Raw genomic sequence first — 24,133 nt, 5'->3', positions numbered from 1 at the left:
TTTTTCTTTGGTACTTGGAGTATATTTTGATGCTAATACTTTTTGACTTTTAGTTGAGCGACATTTTAAATGCAGGATTTTTACTTGTAAGAAAGTATTCCTATACTCTGGTAGTTCTACTTTTACTGAAGTACAACATCCGAATACTTCTCCCACTTCTGCACACATCAGTTTGTATTACAGCATAGAAACATTTTCTAAGGCTCTGGACAAATACAATAAAACGCTGTGTATTCAGCTCATTTCTGCGCCACCGCAGACAAATCAATCTAGTACTGCTGGCCTGTGTATCTATTCCTCTTTACCCTTTTTGTCTGTTGTAGTTGGGTGAAACTCATTTAACAAATAGAATATTAAATGGATCGACCACTACCTCGTTCCATTACAGAAAGGAAAAAAACATTCAGGTGTTTTTAAAATATGAAAAAAAAAGACATTGGATCAACGTGGTATTTGTTATTAAAAATGGCACATTTATTGCTACATTACTGTTATATACACAACAGTTCTCTATATCTACTTTATATATAAAAAATAGGAAACTGGAGGCACTTTGAGGACATAGCCTACATAGATGTTGTCCCCAAACATGAGTGAAGACAGAGAGATTTGTAGCAGGTCATCTGTTGTGGAGGACAGAAAGGGTCTGTTAACGAAGAATATCAGGTGCATGTTTTGATCCTCGGATACTGCAGACCTATCTTTCATGTAAAGAAATAAAAGTACAAGTCTTCAATAGAGATTTTTCATATCACAACAACACCACATTTTTTCTTCAGAAAGGTTAGAGTAACTGACAAAGAAAATAATGTTTGGGGCTAGTCCGTGGGGGTAAGATTTGTGATAAAATGACAGGTACAAAAAACCAAATACTGTTACATATAAGTATCAGCTTACAATGATAAAGCTGACATATCATACAGCTGTACATACATATCAATGCACATGCCAGTCAAGGACAAAATTATATTTAACAAAATCAGTACATAAAAGATGAAGCATTTTAAGTAGTTTTCAGCGTCTAATTTGAAGACCTTTCATTATTAGTCATCTTACGTTTAATAACACAGCGACACTGAGGGGGTCAGCGTCCACTAGTGTGCTTCTTCATTTAGATGTTCTGAGACACTGTCAGATGTAACTGAAGTATATATGTTTTTATACATCTGTATTATAAAAAGGTACAACCTATAAATCCTCAAATGCAACGTCGTCCACCATGTAGCAGAGAAGTATTCAGGCACTGGTGAGTAACCATTATCAAAACTCCCAAAGTCAGGAAAATGACTAAGGCCACCCTTTTGATTCATTTTATGCTTCATTTCATAATGAAACAGTGAATTATGTTGCAGATTGTGCAGACCGCCCCTACTGCCCCTTCCTCAAACGCATCAACAAGCTCTTCAGAGAGCTGGACATCAGGGAGAGGAGAGGGGGGTGTGCTGAAGAAAATATTGTTTCATTAAAGAAAAACTGTCGCAAACACCAGAACAATCCAATTACAACTGGCCTGACAGGGTTGTGTTGACACATGCATTTTTCTATTCTTTTTTTTTAGTTTTTTTTTTTAAAGAGAGCAATATCACAACATGTGATGTTACAGCCAGATAGGTTTGTCATTTCTAACGTTTCTAAGCACCTGGCACAAAAGAAAACACCTCACTTTGTTCCTGGAATCTAAATTGAGAGTCGTCTTACATTTAAACAATGTAAACAAAAAAAGAAAGAGCATTCCAAAAGGATAAAAACAAAACTCATACAACTATCTTACAAAGTAAAAAATAAAACGATAAAAAAACAATGATAAATCAGTTCTACAAAAAAGGAAGATCCTTACAACAGGCTTTGCAATTGTTCAAAAAGGGGAAAAAACAAAACACCAAATGCTCAACACACAGCAAAACAATTCCATAAATGGTGAGTAAATTCTCTACAGGGTAGCAGGAACACTCATGATCCCTCTCAATACTCAAGGATCTCCGTCTTGAAGCAACATTTACCATAATAAAAGTTGCTCCTAGACTTAAGTTTAGTAAGTTCACCATGCTGGAACAGAGTCTTCAGGCATGATTGACCGGGGCAGGCAGAGAATGACTGACTTCATGATGGTTGGTGATCTGAGCCGGGAGGAGGACATCTGTACCCGCAGCGCACAATAGATTCATCCTCTTAGTCGTTCCTGGATTTGTATCTCGAGTCTTTGCTCGTGTCTGTGTCGGTGGACGGTGTCTCTCCGGCAGTCTTTCTGCTCCACTTGCATGGCAGTGACCGTAACAGATGTACAGGACTTTAAGAGATCAAACTCAGGGATCCACAGTTGAAATTAATCAAAAAATGGCTGTGGCACTCTTTTGAGCCTAAGCAAGAAAGAAAAAACATCCAGATAAAAAGGGATGAGTCAGGCTTCTGATGGCCCGGTTATTCGCTGGATGTCTTCAAACCTGCCTGTGTAGTTCAGTCATCACATGACAAGATCATTTTGATGGCCATTTTATCTTAATCATACACTACGCATTAGGCCTCTCTTGGGCACGTTTCTACAGGTTTCATTGAATCATAAGATTTAAACCCGGGTGTCCCTCTTTGCCGGTGAAGAATGTAAGACCTGCTTTTCAGATGGGAATGCCAATAATCATCCAACAATACAAACCCTAACTCTGATCACAGAAGCAGTTGATCCAAAAAGTTTCATTTGATCCAAACAAGTTTTGCTCCCAACATGTAAAGCAATATTTCAAAATGTCTTACAAAAACATGATCATAAGAAAGTCCTTATGTCCAATTTCCACTGTCTCCAAACCGGTGTCCTCGGTTCAAAGTGATGTCGTGTTAAGATTAATACATTTCCCTCCTGTAAGAGTGTGCTTGTTACTTTTGAATTCATAGTCAGGAATGTGGCCACCTGCTTTGTCAGTAATGAGGTGTGTGTGCGTGTGTGCTTTCCAAAAGTTGATTAACACACACTGAGATGCATGACAATGATAGATTAAGGCCACGTGTTCTAAGGGCTGCACAATCAACAGGAACTGGAAGAGAAAGGAGAAACACAAATTAATATATTGCAACAAAACAAAACATTTAAAATGATATTAACTTGAAGGCAACATAAATGCTACTCTAGATGCTCTGTGCACTGACCTAGGAATTACATATGTCCGTCTCCCATATGACCCCCACCAAGCTGCATGGAGGGGTCCACGCCTGAAACTTTTTCCTCCTCTCTCCTCTTGAGGCAGGCAGCCTTTGGGTTCAAATTACGCTCTTTGAAAAAAAAAAAGGAGCAACACTTAGATTAAAAACAGGAAGAGGAAGTATGGGACTTCTAGTGAACATCTCATTATGCTTCCTCAGAAATCTTTTAAGAGATTAAAGCAGAGTTTTAAACAAACAAAAAAGGTCAAAAGTTGACACGGGGAACAAAAAGGAGAAAAGCAAGATAGGAAAATGAAAAGTAAGATGAGAATCAGACGCAGGCATTTGGCAGAGGGCAGGGATATACTTCCTCAAAGATTCTCCCTTTCTTCTCCCTTTTTCAGAGTTAAGAGTAAAGAGAACGGCAAAGGGAATGCCACACAGTCAGTGAGAATAAACTTTAACAAAGATATTTTCCTACGGGTGAATGACTGGCAGCTAATCCAGCTACAATCAGAGATGGTTGTCGTCTGTGTGGATCAGACCTTCCTGTATCGGCTGACCTACCTCGAACCTGCTTCTCCAGGCCCATAATGACCTGCACAGCCTGCTGCAGGATGATAAGCTTGGTCTGGGCCTTGTCGGTCTGCGTGTGGACCGAAACCATCCTGCCCAGCTCTCTGAAGGCTTCGTTAATGTCGCGCACGCGCACCCTCTCCCTAGTGTTGTTAGCGTGGCGACGCTCCTTCTCCCTCGCCTCCTTCTCCTCCGCAGTCAGGTTCTCATCGTTCACCGAGACAACGCTGCAGCCAGGAGGAGAAGTGGGGATGGGAGGGGCCGGTTAACAAACCCAAATCACAGCTCTTACTAAATCAGGACTACATGTTCTCACAAAAACGACACGTATACAGTTTTCAACCTATGACGCAGCTTTAAGCTTTATATTTGTCTTCCTTTAGAATATGTATTCTGTTATTAGGAAACGTTTTATATCTTAAATGCATGTTTATATTTCAAGCTCTTCACCCAATACGTTGAGACGAGGAGTTGCTGAAGAGGATCCCAGTGGAGGGGCTGTTTTGCAGTAGAGAGAACGGAGGGTAGGTATAACTCTTCCCGTGGATCTACAGCACGCAAATGATGTCACAACCAAATGATTTCTAACGAGTAACCGATCATTTGGGAATCACGATACCAGGTGTAACTAATCTGTCCTGAAGTCTAACCAACCACAGTTTATTTAGGTCATTTGGGTCCAGGGTGGAAGTTCAGGGGATATAGTGACTGTCCAGCAGAATGACAAAGAAGTTATGAGGAGAGAGAGAGAGAGAGAGAGAAAGGGAGAGAGAGGAAGCAACACCCTCTGCCAACATAGAAAGAGCCACAGAGAAAAGCCAAGAGGAGAGACTGAGGGCATTAAATACATCAGCAGTAGATGTATTTATCTGAATGTGAGGAAGAGGAGGTCACTGCTGATATCTGTAAAAAGAAAATGACAGAGGACGAGGGAGTGGATGGGGAAATGGAAAGGATTGTCTCTCGAAAACAGGGTGGCAAACTAAAGAGTTAATGCTTGAAAGGCTGGACATGCAGCACAGAGACACTGCAACACAGCTGAAGGCCGGTTTAACACCACACCACAGTCCTGCTTTCATGCCAACCAAAGGGGAGCAGACGGGGGCATTATGAAAAAATGTATAAAAAGAAACACTGAAATAATTAAATTAAAGAAGATGACTGTAGTTTAGTTTAAAGCTTAATGAGGCATCAGTGAAAAAAGCAAATAAGCACACAGAAAGATGTTAATACAGGGAGAAGCAGAGAGACACTTAAGCACTTCACAGGGGAAACAGACAGGCCATTATAAGACAACACATACTGCATCAGGACATCGAGCAGTGCTGTATGTGTTGCCAGAAAACCTTAGAGGATGAACTGGAGAATGGGCATGTCTTCAAAACAACCACACAGCTTCATTTCCTTACTTTGTTGATCCTTTCTTTTTAGGATCGAATGCAAAAAAGTGACATTGCTGATCGAGTTAACCACAACAAGTGGAGTCAAATGGATTACCAGAATGAGTTTGAAAAGTATTTGAAATAACTAGCTGGGAAGTGAAGCCGTGTGGGAGTTTCAGTTTGTAAAGAGGCCCTTCCCCTCCTCTCCCTTCCTCCCTGGACACCCACTGACCTCGGACTTGCTGCTCCAGGTTGAGTATAACGTTAACGGCCTGTTGCAGTACGATCAATTTGGTCTGCGGTTTCTCGTGGCTCATATGGAGCTGACACATGCGTCCCAGCTCCTTAAAAGCCTCGTTGATGTCCCGCACACGTAGCCGCTCACGGGTGTTGTTTGCCATCCTCCTCACTTTCTCCCGCTCAGCCTTAACCTCCACTGGAAGATCTTCATCGTCTTCCTCATCATCCAAACTAGCGAAGCGCCATTGGCAGATGAGGAGGGAATAAAACAACAGTATGGGTACAGTTCATCACTTCTGATAATAACTTCCCGATTATGGTCTTAGTCATGTCCAAACCAGATGGAGCGGGATACCCTTTCAGAGCAACTCAATGACAAACACCGCTACAGTGTATAGCTGCTACAGTAGCTACAGTAGCAGTGTATAGCTGCTACAGTAGCTACAGTAGCAGTGTATAGCTGCTACAGTAGCTACAGTAGCAGTGTATAGCTGCTACAGTAGCAGTGTATAGCTGCTACAGTAGCTACAGTAACAGTGTATAGCTGCTACAGTAGCTACAGTAGCAGTGTATAGCTGCTACTGTAGCTACAGTAACAGTGTATAGCTGCTACAGTAGCTACAGTAGCAGTGTATAGCTGCTACAGTAGCTACAGTAACAGTGTATAGCTGCTACAGTAGCTACAGTAACAGTGTATAGCTGCTACTGTAGCTACAGTAACAGTGTATAGCTGCTACAGTAGCAGTGTATAGCTGCTACAGTAGCTACAGTAACAGTGTATAGCTGCTACAGTAGCTACAGTAACAGTGTATAGCTGCTACAGTAGCTACAGTAACAGTGTATAGCTGCTACAGTAGCTACAGTAACAGTGTATAGCTGCTACAGTAGCTACAGTAACAGTGTATAGCTGCTACTGTAGCTACAGTAACAGTGTATAGCTGCTACAGTAGCAGTGTATAGCTGCTACAGTAGCTACAGTAACAGTGTATAGCTGCTACAGTAGCTACAGTAACAGTGTATAGCTGCTACAGTAGCTACAGTAACAGTGTATAGCTGCTACAGTAGCTACAGTAACAGTGTATAGCTGCTACAGTAGCTACAGTAACAGTGTATAGCTGCTACAGTAGCTACAGTAGCAGTGTATAGCTGCTACTGTAGCAGCGTTTGGCTTTGAGTTGCAAGTTAAAGGTCCCATTTGTTTAAAGCCTTTCACTTCATTGAACTCCAAAAACTGACTTTTTTTATTTTCTTCTAATAATTGTCATGAAGGTATCCTTTGTCTCTACTTTTGCTAAATAAGAATATTTAATGTTAATTTCTGGTAATTTACCTTTATATTTGATACATTTGTTGACACCCCTGTAAGGTTGTCAGATTTAGAAAAGGAGATATTGTTACCCAGCTATTACTGTTCATGGATGTTGATTTAGATTTGTGATCTCTTGGTAATGCAGTCCTCCAACTACTAAGGTCATCCCACTCAACATAACAGATTAGGAAACCTTTAACATATGCAGTAATACCAGCTTTAGAACAAAAGTATTAATTACTAATCAAATCCATTAAAAGTGAAATATAACGTGTTGTGATTTCATAGAGCCCTATAGTATACATGCATGAGAAATGATTGACTATAAACAATCATATCTCAAAGGTTATAAGACCATTTCCAGACACATATTATATACTTAAACCACAGCAGCATGTTTTGCCCTGAAATCTCACGCAGTGATAGAAGAGTATAAACTTTGTGCTAAAAAAGGTTTTAGACACCTCGTTCCAACCCGGCCTTTCACGTCTTTTTTCTCGTCCTCTGACCTGTCGGTAATTGAGCAGTTTTCATCGTCCTCCTTGTCCTCTCGTTTTATATCAGACCCACTGGAGCGATTGAGGCTCCCGGACAGGCCTGCACAGGCATTCAATAACAAAGATACTGAATAAGAGGAATAGAACCAGTTAATGTTAAATTACATTCAATGGTGGGAAGTATTATCCCACGCTGTGACATCAATGTGAACAAAAGATCATCAAAAGTCTCACCGGTGAAGCCTTCAGGCTGAGAGCCCGGCGGGCCTGACGCAGGGCCGTGGTGACCCCCGTGCATCAGGCCTCCACTAGAGGGCAGACCAGCAGAGTCCTCATGGAGGCTGGACATCTTCAGGATAACAATGAAACCGGGTTTAAATGATCATGTAAGACGTGTTCATAAAGGGCTCTCACTGTTACTTTTTCTTTCATTTGACATATCAAACTTCATTTAGTCACTGGCGCACAGATTTCCTTGGCTGCTATTTGTTTGTCTCACCAGTCCAGGCAGGCGGCTGGCCAATCCGAGTGCTGCGCTAGTGAAGGCAGGAGGTAACCCTAAGCCTGACGCCAGCAGACTGTGCATCTCAGCCAGGCCTGGCCCTCCTTGTCCGCTGGCGTGACGCTGAAGAACATTGAGGGCTTCGTCCAGACGGTCCTCCATTTTATTGGGCTACAGAGAATGAAGGATAAGGCAGACTGAGATGGCAGAAGGTGATGCAAGCATAACCGTATAGCATCCTGTGTTTTCCTCTGTCATTTACTTCAACCATCTTTTGTTGTATCTCTTACGTGAAAAAAAAGGGGTTGTTGCGTTTGTAAATGAATGAAGGTGGGTTTTTTGCACGAACGTTCTTGCAGTAATTGTGAATCTGCACTCGTTTAGTAGTACATAACTGTATGATTTAACTTGTAAATGTTATTTAACGAGTATGAATGCATATGTGCAAATAGATACATTTATAGTTTTAGGATGTACATTCATATATAGATATATTAACATTTGTTTTTTTTATTTACATTCTGCATCTATTCAGTACCTGTGGGCATAAACGCTTATGAACTCAAACGTATGCCGACTCACCATGGACTGAAGTCCACTGTCAAAGTTGGGTGAAGGTGTGGCCTGGCCAGAGGACCGAGTCCACTGGGATGCAGAGCCTAGAAGAGAGATTACAAGGTTCAGTTCAGTTGCCCTCATGTACTGCATCAGCTGATCTCCTGCTTTAAACTGAACAAGTCCACTATTTTAAAACAAGGCCTCTCTTTATTGGTTCATGATCATCATCTTCCTCCCTCTTTTGTTCTCCTTCACCGTGTGCCAGCAGCAGCAGCAGCACGGTGTGATGAGCTCACTCCTGGACTCAGTGCACAGACAAATGGGGAAGTGACCCCAACCCACTTTCTACTGTATTTTCCCCATAGTTATATTTGGATGGCGCGCACGCGCGCGTGTGTGTGTGTTATACAGATCAAGTGACGGTTAAGCTGGGTGGTGGACCATGCGTTACATGTTTAGTATAAACAGATAGATGTACTATGTCTGCTATTTTATAAATTACCCATTTTAAAAAAACGCGTATTTGTGAATATTGGTACGATTTAAGTGAGTAGCTAGGACCTTTCTTAAAAATCTGAAATGTTTTCACTTTAAATTGGTACTTAAAATATTAACTAACCGTATCATATATTTGAAGTGTGACATTATCGATGAATATTAAGATGGAAGTTTGCACATTAGAAAGTATGGATCCCTCAATACACAAAAATAACTTGCACTGCTAACCCAATAGATGGAGCTACTTGTCACTAAGAACCATTCAGGCTTAGTCAGAGGGACAACAATGTATTTTAAAAGATTATATAATTCCATTATATGACAGGAAAGACCCCTTGTTGCACCAACAAACCTACCTAACAGCCGGCTCACTTTGAGACCTCTGGGAACAAAAGACTAGAGATATTCCCTCACCTGATACAGCCTGGGGAGAGCCAGCGGGAGTGGACGGAGACGGAGGGTAGGTGTTACTGTGTGGATCGGAGGGATAGATCTGGAAAGAGGAAGAAATTGTTTCTAATTAAATAACATGCCAACGTATTCCTTTACATGAATTTTGGTCTAGGAACACGGCTTTGCCATGAGTACATCTTTTATTAATAACTTACAGATGCTAGGGCTTTTCCAATCTCATCCCCTGAACTTCCTGGTACTGTTCCTCGATTTGCTTTTGGGGAAGGAAAAAAGTATTGAAATTAGATCCTATGCTCAACAAATACTAAGCAATGTGACAATACTGGAGGAAAACATGAAGCACTTTTCACACAAAAAGGTTTACCCATAATGGGGTCAGCCATAGGGGGTGTGTGGCTGGGGACCCCGAAGCTGCTGGGGCCTGAGTGGAAGCCCGCAGGATGAGCCCCGTTCACCTCCCCGCCATGCATGGGGTAGTTCTGGGGAGAGAGGGGCAGTGGCTGCCGTTTCTGAAAAACAAAGACACCCAATCATTTAAAAGCGCGAGCAAACAGAAGCCCTCAATGATGCATTAGTCAACACGTGTCAAAGACCTCATAATGCCTTCAAAGAAAAACTAAAAGTATGAACCAAAGTATGAAGGCACAACTTACCAGTCTGTCTTGGGGGTTGATGGCAGTGAAGGGAGCATGCTGGCTCAGATGGGGGGGGTTGCCCAGCATGGTAGTATATCCAGGCTGAACCATCGACCTGGCAGTGCCCCATGGATCAGAGGGCGGGTGAAGGCCTTCTGTCGGGGGGCATCCAGCGGAGGAAAGGGGGGGGCAAGAAGGGCGAGGGATAACCAGCCACAGGAGAGGAGAGGACAATGAAGGCCACATATGAGACATGTCACATTACTGTGATGACTTCATTCAACTGTGATGCACTATTCAGCACCCAGGCACCCCCGGTGTTCACTGGCATACGGCTACAGCACCTACGGTCACCCGAACATCCAGAAGGATATCACGGGGAGCTCATTTTACAACCATACCGGCTTTAAAAAAGGAATATTCCAGGTCAATATTGCTTTTATAGATTTTCTATACATTTCCCCACATTGACAACAAGTGTCTAGGTCAGAATTAACTTCTCAAACTACAACAATGAACAAGAGGAGGCGCTCAAAGCAAATGTTGTTTAGACTGACCTTGCATGTAGAATGGTGGTGGGTAGACATTTCCTGCCTTCGGGGCTGGGTAGCCAGCGTTGTCCCTGGTAAACTCCTCTCCTGAGGCCGATGCATAAACCTACAAAGGATAAACAATAGAGAAAAATGTAACTCTTTAGTTCAGAGCTTTGAATTGTGTCATAAATCACTTTATGCAAACGATATAATGTATATACATCTTTCGGTTCAGTAGATACTATATATGGCATATTTATTTTGAGATACTCATAACAAAGTTCAGTGGGAGCTTCCTTGTGCTTAGGATGGAGACCACAGATTAGTTCTCATAAAAATAGTATCTGGTGTTACATTTTCAAAATTATAAAAGAATATGTTTGCATTAAATCCCCGATCAAACAGCTCCTAAAAGTATGTGTTCCTTACTAGGCCGGAATCTATTTTCACAATCAGGTTTGACTACTTAATTAGATAAACAGGCGATTGCAACATGGCTGCAGACTGAGCATAATGTATCGAATGTGCTGTGTCAGTGATTTTATTGGGCTCTGTCTCCAATCTCTTAGGGCCTTTTTACATTTGATCCTATTAAACTGAAACACACTGAGATAATTACAGATATACAATGCACACTTTCTAACCCAGGATGATGTGATCACACAATGGGAGATGCAGTCGGATTTAGTACATGGTATAATGGGTATTAAGAAGCCAATGTTCTGAACCACCATAGCATTCTTAATCAAGATTATTCTAGACGCACAGCAAGTATCAAACTGTGTCTGCAGAACTCAAATCCAAATGGACTGAAGTTTTCTTCTGTAATTTGATTAAACAGAGAAAAAGGAGAGGGAAAAGAAGGGAGAGGAGAAGAGGGAACGGAGAGATGCACTCCTAATTACTGAACCATCTGCCGAATCCTGGATGGCAGCCAACTCCACTGGCAGCTGGGATAGAGGGATGGGGGAGGGGAGAGAGAGAAAGGGGAGGGAGGCGGCGGGAAGGAGAGGGAGGGGGCTGTGGGGTAAGAGAGGAGGGGGAGGGGGAAAGGAAGAAACAGAGAAGAGGAGGAAATAGGGTGCCCAGAGAGCGAGGGAGAGGGAAAAAATGAGGTGGAGTACGAGCCATCAAACCCCGGCATGAATTCCCCTCAGTGATCTAACGGGTTGGCTTGGCAGAGACCAAGAAATGTGGCCATAACGCAAAGGGCCTACAAATACAACACACTATAAATACAAGCTGCAAATGAGTGACTGGGTGAATGAGTGGCTCCTCACTCCCCCACCCCTTTTTTTTTTTTACTTCGGTGGTGCAGATACACAGCTGTAAGAGCTGGATGTCCTGTGTTGCAGCTATTCTCCTACTTTGCGAGCCAAGGAGAGGCTTAAGATGCAGAATGGAATGTGAAAAGGGGGCGTAAAACATGACAACATGAGCTCCCATGGACTGACTGCAAGGGCTGAGATATAGTTCAGGACTCCAACGTTTCTGGATGCTAGTACTCACCGAGGAGGGCAGGCCAGGGGGCACCTTCCTGATCTTTTTTGGCTGTGTGCCTGAGGGGAAGAAGACCGAGGGAAATCACATAAGCATGCACACATGCACAAAGATCTTAACTTATTGCAGCAGAGATGTTACAACCACCAATGTAGGGATTCAGTCATGCAAACAGAATCTATCCATCTGTCTTGTGACCACTCATAAAGGCCTAATCAAAAGGTATGTCGACTCTGATGTTATTCAGTGACTTTCCTCATTGAGCACTCAGGGATTTCACTTTCTTTAACCAAGCAGAAGTGAACATTTATTTTTCAAACCGCAACTAGAGAAGTGATGACAAACAGGGTCTTAAATATAAATCAGAACAAAGAAAATATTTGTTGTAAGGAATGACCATGACTGTATTGAACACTGTTGGAGATACTAGGCTTCACAAACTTACCAATGGGCTCCTGTGAGGGTCTCCTACGAGAGTTGCTTCCCTCATATGAGGAATAAAACTGGGAGTTGGACTTCATGCCAGACGGGGAGAGGGCATCAGGACTGGGCATGGGCATTTCACTGGGCATAAAGCCCGGCTAGAGATGGTAAAAAAAACACAAGCTCATGTAGCGTAAAAGTAATAAATGATGGCAGTAAATTCAGATGGATTTATGGTAGGAAATATGTCGCAGAGACAATTCTTTCCTAAAAGAGCATCAGGAGAGAAGGGGCGATGATCCTAACTGATTTACCTGTGGTGCAAATGATGAGTAAGGTCCTCGCTCAGGCTTTCCTGTTCGGAGAAAGGAATATAAAACCAGGTCATGATTGTGAAAATTGGGCTTTTATGTCAATATTAAATCACAATCTGGACGTTCCCCTTTCTCCATTTGGGTGCCTCCCATCTGCTGTGTGAGTGTATATGATAATGTGTGGTATTTATGGCTGTGGACAGCAAAACAACAACAAATTGGCCCATTATAAATGGTTCAGGGGCAATTGTGCCAAACCTCTGTCCCCTCCCCTGACAGTTAAACAGAAGAGAGCTATAGGCTACTGGAGTCCCAAGGGAGAGCCTTGTTTGTGCATGGGTGCCCTTTACACCCCACCACCCCCTCTTGCCCTGAACACACAAACTGCAACAACAACACATGAAAACTCCCCTCCTCCACATCCTCCCTGATTACCCTGCTCCCTTCATCCATTGCCACCTAAGCATAAATATGGCTTGCCCTAAAGTGGCACATTGGTGTCTAACCTATGAGTGACTGCTCTCTCCAACAAACACCTCATTGTGTAGGTTCAGTCACACAGTTCATTTATTTAAACTTCTACATTCCAGTCAGCATGTTCTTCTATCATTAAGTCCTGATATCAAAAACACTGGCCCCAAATGTCCATGGATCTCTTTAATAAGAAAACGAAATGCAATGTAAAAGGTGTCTTTGCTTCAACTGCTTAGTTCAAGTCAAAGCTTCTTACCAACAATCCCTGATCCATACATGGGGGCGGGCGCAATGCCCTCCTGCTCACTGTAGAGGCCTTGTTCTCCATAACCCTGAGGGAAAAAGACAGCATGATAGAAATTAGGGCGATACAAAAAAAGATATAAGAACGTAGCCCATTATTAGTACACCTTTCATACCAAAGCAGTTCAACGCTTGTGTGTTCATGTGAAAACTCACATTAGCAAACTCGGCTCTGAGGTGTGTTTATGGTTCTTGGATGAAAAGGTGCTTATAAGATTCTTCAGCAGCTACTATAAGATCGCATATATCCATTTGTTCAACCTGTGATAACTACAGTTATACTTCATGTCTATCAAAATGTTCTAGTAATGTGCATACATGTGTACAAATAAATCACTGTATACAAGCCCAGTGGGATCCAAACCATCCATAAGTTGACAGACAATCTTTATAAAAGTTTGTAATGTGTGACTCACTGTTCTTTTATCATCAAGTCTGAGTATGCTGATGTTCATGGATCATGAGTCCAATGTTTCCTTAAGAGTGAAATCAAACTCAAATGTAAGTAAACTTGGCAAATCTGAGCCTTTTTTGAATCAGTCTAGTGTATAAAAGTAATGGTGTGGAACCAGGTGATATCTTAATATTTCACTACGAGGGTCTGAGGCTGTATCAGTGAAAGCGGTATCGGTTACATGAGCACTCAAACTTGTGTTGTCTTCAAGACCAGATTCTATCTAGTAAGTAAGGATAAACCGTACCCTTCCTTGGTTGAAAGATGGACTGTTCTGTTCTCCGGGCCCCCAGGGACCGGATCCACTCCTCTCATCTATACCTGTAAAACAAAGAACTGAGTTAGGCCTGTTAACCACAAAAAGGCAGACACATTCGTAACAAGGACTTACACTAAAGCTTTGCATAAGAGAATGATAAAGTTGACCTGCTTTGATACAAGTTTGTTTTCAGGCTTCTCAAAGTAACCTCAATTGAAGAGCTTCAGTTCCCAGCTCACAGAGAGACAGCATAGTGACAGTGCTGTCACATAGCGTGGATATGAGCTGTAGGAAGTTTGAATAATTAACACCCAGTATGAGGCACCCAGAATCATCCGCGACATTTTTCATTCTCCCACTCCAATCCTTTACATTTTCCATGGCAACAGTCATCCATTACCCATCTATTCTCTCACATTTGGCCTACACCTTCGCCCTAACAGAGACACACGCTGAAGTGCTGAAGGTCTCAATCTTACATAGTTAACGCACATTATCCCTGACCGGTGCACTCCAGCTTTCAGAGAGGTGAATGTGTTTGAAAGGAGCGATTTTAAAGCTTGGTGAAGCAGAAATTCCTGCCCGTCCCCTTTCTCTCAATCTCCTCTCATACTGCAACACAGCATCTCTGGGGGAAAGCTGAAGCTTAATTGCATACTGATTTGCATAATTGTGCATATTAATGAAGCTGAGCGCTATGAATATTCATATTTTTGTTTTGTTGTCTAATTAAAAAGCGGAGAGGGGAGAGGGGAGGGGGGTAGAGGCGGGCTAGAATCATGACAGGATCAGCAGTAGAACAGACTGATGGGTCCACAGCGCTGAGAGCTGCTAGATTGCCGTGACAACTGTGATCTATACGCACGACACCAGCAGAATAAGAGATGAAGGAGACAATGTCTTGTCCCCTCTCTATGGCTGACTGTCACTCTCCACGTCAATCAACGATGATAAAGAAAATATATGAACCATTTGCTTCCTTGGTAAGTCATCAGAACCATAGCCTTACACGAGGAAAAAGGCTTCAAATCATGTTTTGAGTCGAGGACTGCATTTGACTTTTCTGACAGTTTTATTATCAATACTTAAATGGAAGTAAGCCAATCGCAGTGTCAAAAAACTAATGTTTTGGGGCTGCGTTTTGTCTGCCTCTCACCTACATTATGACCAAGTATTCAGAAGCATATCAAACAGTCAGGGATCAAATACGAAGCTAGTTAGCCAGACACGAACATGTGTTATTTTTACCCTCTTTAGAAGAACTGAGGATTGGAAGGCTACTAGAAAAAGAAACATGAACTGTCACCTTTCATTCCACAAATAGCAGGGTGCTTTTTGCACTTTGCAGAAACATAACACACATCCCCTCTCATATAGAAATACCTTTTTCAAGGTAATCAAAAGTGGGTTTAGCAAGTATTTTGAGATTACATTTAATGCAATGAATTGTATGGAATAATGATTAATAAGTAAGTCTATTATTTCAACAAAAGGAGTAAAGCATAGAAATAACAACTGGATCTACTTAGCAGAACTATAGTGTAGGTTTACATCAGTGATGATATTCTCTTCAAATAAACAATATTCTCCAGATGTAATGTGACACCACTCCTCCATTGCCCACCTAACAACCGTGTTGTTGTTTTAGTGACTTTAAAGACCCCATTGAAACCGTTATCTAAAAAAAAGAGACAAGCAATGTAGCTAGCTGTGGCTAAGCTATATCACGTGATCAATACAGGGGACACCACCAGCTAGGTTTACACAGGTGTCTATAAAAGTACTCATGTGGGAAAATATATGAAAAGGCCATGGTTTACTGGTTTTGGTCATTTAGTATGTGTTATAAAGGTTTGCCCCAAAGAAAAGAAGCAGGGAAAGGGTTTTCTTGAGCCTTGCTTTTAAATCTGTGTGGATGGGGAAATATGTTTACATACTCTGCTTAAAGATCGAATACTATACTACCAATAGTATCAACATCTCTATCTTGGGTCTTAATCAAATCTAATCTAAGACTAGAATAAAAAAAGCTTGAACACATCTACCCTTTTTGCTTCAACGATGACATTTGTTTTTAAAATATGATTTTTGTCACAACTGGGGTTGGATATGTTTGTTTCCTGTTCCCCACTTTCTTTAGGAAAGAAAAATGCCGTTTCATTTATGCTTTTATTAAAAAAAAATTACAGTTTGTAACGTGGTGCTTTTTTCCCCTGAGATTCCTGTGACATTTTATGATTTCCATTAGCGACATCATAAGTCTCTGAACAATGAGAAAACCATGAGTAGTGCACTACTCAGACAGCCTACCAGGACTGGAGAGAGAAAACCATAGAAAAGTGTGAGTAACATCAGACAAATTCTCTGGTGAACCCCAATGCACTTCTCCTCCCAGCATGCAACGCCCCTTTTAGCATGGCTAGTCTATAATTACACAGGAAGAGATACTGGAAACAGACTGCCAGCCTGAGTCATAAGCTTCATGAGCAAAACTCCGGCTCATACATTGACCAAACTTGCAGACAAGTCTTGGCTTTTTAACGAACACGGCCCCAGGCACCTATAACTGAGTGTGCCGTTTTGTCTACACCTTCTTCCTTCCCTTGGAAAAGTGAGTCACGCAGACACAAAGCATGATGTCAGGTCAAATCTCAAGAGAGTGAACAATGTAAACGAAATACTGAACAATGTACAATAACACAGGCCTAGCTGTTTTAACCTGTGAGTCACCAGAAACTTCTCAAACTGTGTGCATTAACTCACTTGAAGTTTATAAATGAAACTTATATTTCAAAGTCCTAATTCTGACACACTATGAAATGATATACATTTCAATGGTCATACATTCAAGAAGTTCCGATTGGAAATCTACTTATGAATGAAACATCCTTCAGTTCTTGTTCTTCACCAACACATCTGTTGGAACATTTCATGCAAATTCTAAACTCTTCCCCTTCTGCATTTGAGCCCATACCTAGGTTTAAAAATACATTGAAGGATTCTCAGTTTCCAGAGAGCAAAAAATGAAAGTGCGCTGAATTTACTTTAACTTACAAGTGAAAGGGATCGAGCAGGGAGCAGTGCAGAGATATTATCACTGAGGCTCAGAAAGGGAGGTTCCTCATAGCCACACATGTTAAACCTCAACATATCCCAAACCTAAACCATACTGGTGGAAAAAGGCATCTAACAGACTCTGTAAGGAAAACACGTGGCAGCTGCTCCACAGAAAAAACCAGGGATACAGTTTGACCAAGTCAGGTTCTTTGAAACTAATGATATGATAGCACATGTTTGAGTAACCAGAAGAAACCTACTGTAATACTTATAGACAGGCATGGATTGTACACGAGATGCATTTTCCTTTCATTTATTAGTTTTGCCAATTATGCGACGTGAATATCCCGCAGCAGTGCGCTGACCTTTCCCTGTGCCAAAGCTCCTGTTTTGTAAAGAGCTTAAACAGGATAACACTACATTGAATAAGTCATCTATAGACATGTTGGCGTCATTTTTTACTTTTTGGGGGGGAAATCGCCAAGCTAGCCGTTAACCCTGCTTCAGACCTTTGTGATAAGCTAATTGTTTCGTGGCCCCAGCTTTTTGGCTAATATTGTAAGCTACAGAGGGTGGCTAACGTTTCCATGGTCCTTCTATAGAACTTGTTTAATGCCGTGAACTTGTCTCTATGCAAATCCTCTGTAAATTACATATATGTTAGCGGACCACAGTAGGTGCAAACTACATTTTTTTACAAAAAACTAACAACGGTGAATGTTTGATACTAAAAGGATATATTTTGTGTGGATTACATTTATAAGGCAGAGGGAGAATGCCACGAGCAGCCGTTTGGGTTGATAACATCACAGCTCTCTTTTGTAAGCACACACCTTGCTAAAAAACAAAAGGAACATGTAAGTGGCCCTCAAGTGAATAGAAGAAACAGAGCCCCCTTTACCCCTCCCAGCCTCTGCTTGTCTTGTCTTTCATCTCAGCTTCAATATCCGGTTTCATTTGTTTTGCCAGCCGTAAGACCTACTGCACTTCCAGAGATTCGAAGATGACAGAAAGTTTCATGTGGGGCAAGTGGATCTGCTACAGTGGGAATTAAGATGGAAAGGTAGGCCTTTTTTTAAATTCATAAAACCCCTTATTGTGTATGAGAGCAATACAAAAAAGTAAAATGCTGTGAATGTCTCGAAGCTGACTTAAGGTTGATTATATGTATGGATAATGGCTGTAGGTACAAATAAGTTATGTGAAAAGAAAGACATAGGGTGAAAGATTGCAGGATCAGGGAAACACTTTAGGTCACGGAATTAGCAGAGGAGATTAATTGGGCTATTCCTATCAACCCCCACCCTCTGCCTTTGTCATTAAGTGATTGAATGGCAACAGCTGAGAAGGTGAGGGAAGGGACACCTGCAAGGCGAGGATGAGGAAGTGTTGAGGAGATGACGCCTGGTCTACATAACATAAAATAACCTGGCAATCTTTCCTGTGGGTGCTTCCAATAATCTGTGATCTCAAACAGATGATTTCAACAAGTGGAGAACAGGAACTATCTCCTTTTATATTACCATTCAAAACACCATGAATGAATGTGGGAGGGAGAAGTGAAATTACAATAGTTGTACTACAGAAACAATAAGAAACATCTCGAGCATTTAGTGAGCAAAATTAAGAGAGAGAAAGAAAATATAATACTACATTTCAATGTGTTTAACATGAAAATACAATAAAGCATCTCGTCTTATTTCTACTTGTCTGTCATAACATTTCTTTCTTTTTTAATCAAGAGGAGAAAATCCAGAAGAATAAACCATTTCATTTATTTGGGAGGCAAAGAAATAAAGTAAATCAGAAAGAAAAAATGAACGAAAACAAGGAAATAATCATTTGTTTTCTTACCTGAACCTCCAAACTGACTGCTGGCGAGAGTAGTTGGACGGTTCTTCCCGTTTGATACTGGAGGCTCAAACATCTGAAAAGAGAGACATTAAACTGTTAGCTGTGGTCCATCTATGACTTTGCTGAGTTGTTTCCTCTCCACATGTGCAAAAGCTTGATTAGGTGCTAATTCAAATGACCCTATCCTTTCCATCCAGCTACAATGGTCATGAATACATCTACACATTCCAGCTTTGAGTGACTGCTAACATGGAAGTGACACAAAAACAACATGAGTAACATATACACTGCCAAGCTTCATACAGTGACCAACCGGCCCATTCATTGAGTTCCTGACACTCAGTCACAGATCAACATTCTACATTTAAAGTAGTGTGTCTTTAAGCAGAGAATAAACTGTAAAGGATGCACATTTAAGTCAAGCAATCTTCAGATAGATCTTACCGCGCTAAAATCCAGCAAGTCGTTGAGCTCCTTGTCTGTTTCCACTGCAGCCATTCTCTGCCGCTGTTCACTTGGCCGTTTCAGTCTCAGCAAGCAACTAAAAGCAGACCGAAGGAGAGTATTAGTATATTTTGCCCGTCTGTAAGATGATTTATATTCCTGCAGAAGTAAAGCTAGATATTACCAAAGTCAAATATGACCACAATATTGTGACTACTGGAGCTTTCTCCAAAATATAATCTAAAAAAAGGAAGGGGGATATAGGTTTGGAAAAAAACGTGGCTGTATATCCAAGCAGTTTGATGGATTCACTGTTTTCCCACTTACCTGGAACAATCCACTAAAGGTATAAGAGACTGAAATACTTGCTGATATTTTCCAATTTGTTTTACAAATTGGGTCTTGTTTTCATTGTTTTGTTCCTGTGTTAATGATAGAGGTGGTTACATAATGCCATGGGCAACTGGACATTAGAGGTGTCTTCCTTTTCACTTAAAAGTAAGTGGTTCAGAAAATATAGTTAAACTGGAGACTTGTTTTAACATGTCTGAGTTTTTGCCTTTTACATTTTAAAGTGTTGTATAGTGGTGCTGTTGTGTTCCCATATCTCAAAAATAGAACCCTGGTAAATAAAATGTTGTCACAACTAATCTTACTTTAGATAACATTAATTACAACTCAAAAAAAATTCTAGACTTGCATACCAATGTCTTTGTTATATTCCCCCACCATTACAAAGAGGATGATGATTCAGGCCAAAAGCATTTACTCTGGTCGAAAGGAAATATCACTTAAATGACATTATGGGAGGGCTGACATACATAACAAAATAAATAAACATTGTTCAGCCTTCCGTAAACATGCCTACAATGTAAAATATAGTTCATATTAGCATGTTACCCTGGACCATCAATCTACTGAAGATGTACTGACAAGTCAATACTAGAATTTCCCTGCAGACCACAGATAGGTGAACATGGTTCAGCCACAGGCCACACCGCACTCGATGTTAGTCAGGCCCTGGACTACACTTACATCAAAAACCAAACTGTTCCAACACTTCTTTTGAAACACAGAGTAAGCTAATACACAACCAAAGACTCACATAGGATATGTGCTGTATACACAACTTGTATCAATAGCCAATTCTGCCCATTTGTGTAAAACATCTAAATGAGTTGCTTTCATTTCTGCATGAGGTGGGCAAACCAGCAGAGACCATTTGCAAAACAAAAGCTCTGCAGTAAATACCAGCTGTGGGAAATCATAATGTTGTGATTTTGTTTGTACTTAGAGGTGTTGATTCAATTCAGAGTTCACTTTTGTGGCTGCACAGTCTCTGAAGCTGTCAAGCAAAAATACAATAAAGTTGATCTCAGTTAATGTTGCCCACTGATACTCTAAGCTAATGCAGGTTTGTTGCAATTGTTTTTGCTTTGTCATTTTACAGTGTTTATATCAAAAGATACTAAAACGTTTAAGTGACTTCAAAAAAGAAAGGGAACAAAAGCCAAAATAACAAATACACCTACAAGCAGTAATTATTGTAAAAACAAAGTGGGAGATTAAGATTTTTTGAGTCATGACCTAAAGTCAGCTGTAATCTGAGACAATTTCACTTCTAACACTTGAATAACTCAGTATCGTTTTCACTGCATGACTAAAGATTCACTTTTAGTCTAAAATAGCACAACTGGAAACAGAAAAGGTGATTAGTTTCAGTAATTTGAGCTGTTCATAGCAACTACTTACCCATCACATTAAAGTGTATCCAACTTCAATGTTGTAAGCATAGTCAGTAAAGCCACAACTTTGTTTACAGAGTGATACCGTGACAAAACCAAAAGTCAACCATTTGTTGAAACTACATCTGCATGGGATTCTGAAGGCATTAAAGGATGCAACCACCAGATTAACTGGGGGAAACACAAGAACAAAGCAATGTAATTAATGTTGCAAATAACCAATGTTTTAAAGAGTGACTACCGAAAAATGTGTTTTTACACCAGACAATAAGCCAAAAAACTTCAACACCACTTAATCTAGTCGTTTCTGCCTCTCACTGAGCTGAGGTCAAAATGGGGGATAAGTGTTTAGCCCCTCCTAACAAATGGAAGTTGCATACGCTTGTCTTGAGCACCCCCACCTCCGGCCTTCCCATTTGGAGAAAAGTTTAAGGCACAAATACCCACACAACACCTCATACCTGGCGATAAATAAAAGATGGTCTGCTATCTACAACATATTGTTGCATGGCTCAGTGTAGGGTTTAAAACCCTGCGGGACGTTTAAAAAGGGCCTTGAAAACCTGTTGCCTGCTCCTCACGTCGAGCAGGAGAATGGGGCACTAATGAACACAAAGACTCGGGCCACCAAAGTTTCAGTAAAACGGTCAAAACGCAACAAAATTAGTATAAACGTGAAAAGTGCCCTGAAATAACTGACCGAAACGTGTTTTGTATTACTCAAGATAAAATAAAAAAAGTGTAAAGCCTCATTCGGTGGTAACAAATAATAGTTATACTTTTAACAAAAATTGTATTTTAATTCTACAATCTAGTGTTGTACGTTTATGATTACAGTGCTATACTTGTGAAACAGGCACACATCTTGATACCAGGTGGAAGAGATAGCCATTTTAGCTTCAACCAGGAATGTTGTACCGTTAGCTTAAACCGATCAACGTCTACTTTTACGGCTAACGCTCGTGCGTTTGTTTCTAGAAAACCGACATACGGGTACCAAACACAGTAAAATCATAGGGGGCTAGCTAACTCGGTCAAGCAATATGCTAAAGTGCTGTAACATTATGACCCACTGAAGTGAACAAAGAAATCCATCACACACACAGGCTAATACTCGTTATAGTAATAACAGCTCACTAAGGCCGGAGGGACGAAAATCCAAGACCCCGCTCTTCCCGGCTGTGCCACTCGGTTACAACTTAAACGATGCGCTTAAAACTTGATTATTACTCCGGTAACAACGTGACACACGACTACTGTTTGACGTGCATATGTTTGTTGTGAATGTGTATGTGTCGATGTATTTACCTGGACAGTTATATGGCATCCAACAGGGAGAAATCGACGGCCGCAGTAGAGAGAAAAACAAAGTTAGGGATAGGATCCTTCCCCCCGTGGTCCGGACTGTGGGCTTGATGAAAATGAAGAAAGACAATATGAACCACTCCTCCGTCGCCTCGTCTGGTTGACGTCTTCGTCACGAAACTAAAAACACGTTTTTAACACGAACCATAACTCTTAAACGGCTCCGTTTCCTTATTGTAAGAGCAAATGTAACCATTTCATTTTCCAAGTAGACATTTTAACAGCCTCCACATTGTCGGTTCCAATGAAGTGAATATCACTCCGCAGCACAGCCTACGGGGGGACATGGACGCTGAAACATCAGCGATGTCCAATCTTGGTTAAAATGAAGCAGGTTTCGAGAACCTGTGTAAAGACGCGTTGATTTTGTTCAAAATGCAAAATGTCACTGTTGTATGGCTGTAAACACGACGCAAAAGCATCAGAGTATCAATTCGCGGGATCTATATTGACTGGCGGATGAAGACAGCGGAAAGCCAAACAGCCTAGACTAGTGGAAGATGGAATGATAATATGAGAGGGAGGGCCAATTGGATACAACGAAAAAATGATTGGCAAGTTAGAGGCCCACATATATTCCATCGTCGACCTTTAGGGCTGTCTTATTTAGCTTACGGATTTCTTTCTTTTTTAAATGTTGTTCCCAAACTCTGCGCTACAAATATTGTGTTCGTGAGAGATGAGTGTATACGCTGCTCCACTATACTGGATAAGATCGTAATAAAGTTTTTCATTGGGTGGATTGTAATTGGATATTTTTTCTTAATTCATGCCCAAAAACATTAGATTATGGGATGACCTTGGTATACATAAATGCCACAACTGAATATATAGGCTACATTATAATATGAATTATCTTGAAACATAAACCATCACGATGTAATTTAATTTCCTTTTTTTGTTAAATAGTACAAATGTAGTCCTGTGATTGAGGAGACACTATATGAAGTTACTTAATGTTATGAATAGACTACATTCCTGAGAAGTATTTTTAGCCATCACAGTGGCCAATAATGTATTCATAACAATATTAGGAATGCTTCAATATATAATTACATAGTGAAAATGTGTCCATTAGATTGAACTTTGATTAAGTTTAAAACCTAGGGGGGAAACAAAAACATGTGCAGTCAAAAAAGGAATGCAACATGTGGGAACCCATGAGTGTGTATTTTTGCAAGAGAGAAAGTGGCAGAAAAAAGTAATTGTACAGCCACTTCCTTTTGTTGAGCTGTAATCAAAAGAGTTTACATGAACCAGCATCTAACTCACAAGATGGCCTGGCTGCTGTTTTTCTCATGAGCTCTACCTTTGTGGTTATGTAAACAACGCTGCAGTTAATGTCAGCGGTTGTTTTGAGACTTTCTAAAGAAAACCTCAACTGGTTTGAGGGGAAACAACCTAAATAACATCTGTGCCGGCCTTTACGAGAAAACTCAGCCATCCACTTTGTGGTCCGCAAACATGCAGCCTGCTTTGCACACATGCAACTTAAGCACACACCTGTATGTCATTAAAAGTGGGACTAACGACTGGTTACTAACTTATTCTTTTAGGTCTGAAAAACGTTTAAAAATGTACAACAGTATATTTTACTTAGAAACAAGAACAAGCAATGCATGCTTAGAATAGCATGGTTAAAGACAGAATCAGCTAAATGCGATG

The 24,133-nt window shown here is 40.9% G+C and overlaps 1 protein-coding gene across 9 annotated transcripts; it reads right to left on the bottom strand.

Annotated features, from left to right (window-relative positions):
- Positions 1–450: 450 nt before the first annotated feature.
- Positions 451–22,940, bottom strand: tcf3a (transcription factor 3a). 9 transcript variants are annotated; one of them, XM_034196031.1, is made up of 20 exons: positions 22,412–22,940; positions 19,359–19,455; positions 18,915–18,987; positions 13,992–14,065; positions 13,244–13,319; positions 12,514–12,554; positions 12,222–12,357; positions 11,786–11,835; positions 10,301–10,400; positions 9,762–9,898; positions 9,473–9,617; positions 9,303–9,361; positions 9,109–9,187; positions 8,221–8,297; positions 7,636–7,809; positions 7,371–7,485; positions 7,149–7,236; positions 3,700–3,935; positions 3,139–3,261; positions 451–3,026 (listed from the first exon to the last, which is right to left on the bottom strand). In XM_034196031.1, exons 2-19 carry the CDS (start codon positions 19,410–19,412, stop codon positions 3,146–3,148), a joined length of 1,830 nt encoding a protein of 609 aa, XP_034051922.1. In that variant the 5' UTR covers positions 19,413–19,455; positions 22,412–22,940; the 3' UTR covers positions 451–3,026; positions 3,139–3,145. The 9 variants fall into 9 exon arrangements, 7 of the variants coding, with proteins under 7 accessions (XP_034051922.1, XP_034051919.1, XP_034051921.1 ...); XM_034196028.1 differs by having other exon boundaries at positions 7,149–7,263; positions 22,412–22,939; XM_034196030.1 differs by lacking the exon at positions 3,700–3,935 and adding an exon at positions 5,323–5,561 and having other exon boundaries at positions 22,412–22,938.
- Positions 22,941–24,133: the final 1,193 nt, after the last annotated feature.

The sequence above is a fragment of the Gymnodraco acuticeps genome, unplaced genomic scaffold, assembly GCF_902827175.1.
Source record: "Gymnodraco acuticeps unplaced genomic scaffold, fGymAcu1.1, whole genome shotgun sequence".
NCBI classification, from domain to species: Eukaryota; Metazoa; Chordata; class Actinopteri; order Perciformes; family Bathydraconidae; genus Gymnodraco; species Gymnodraco acuticeps.
Note: the sequence above shows the minus strand (reverse complement) of the source record. Positions and strands in the feature narration are given on the sequence as shown.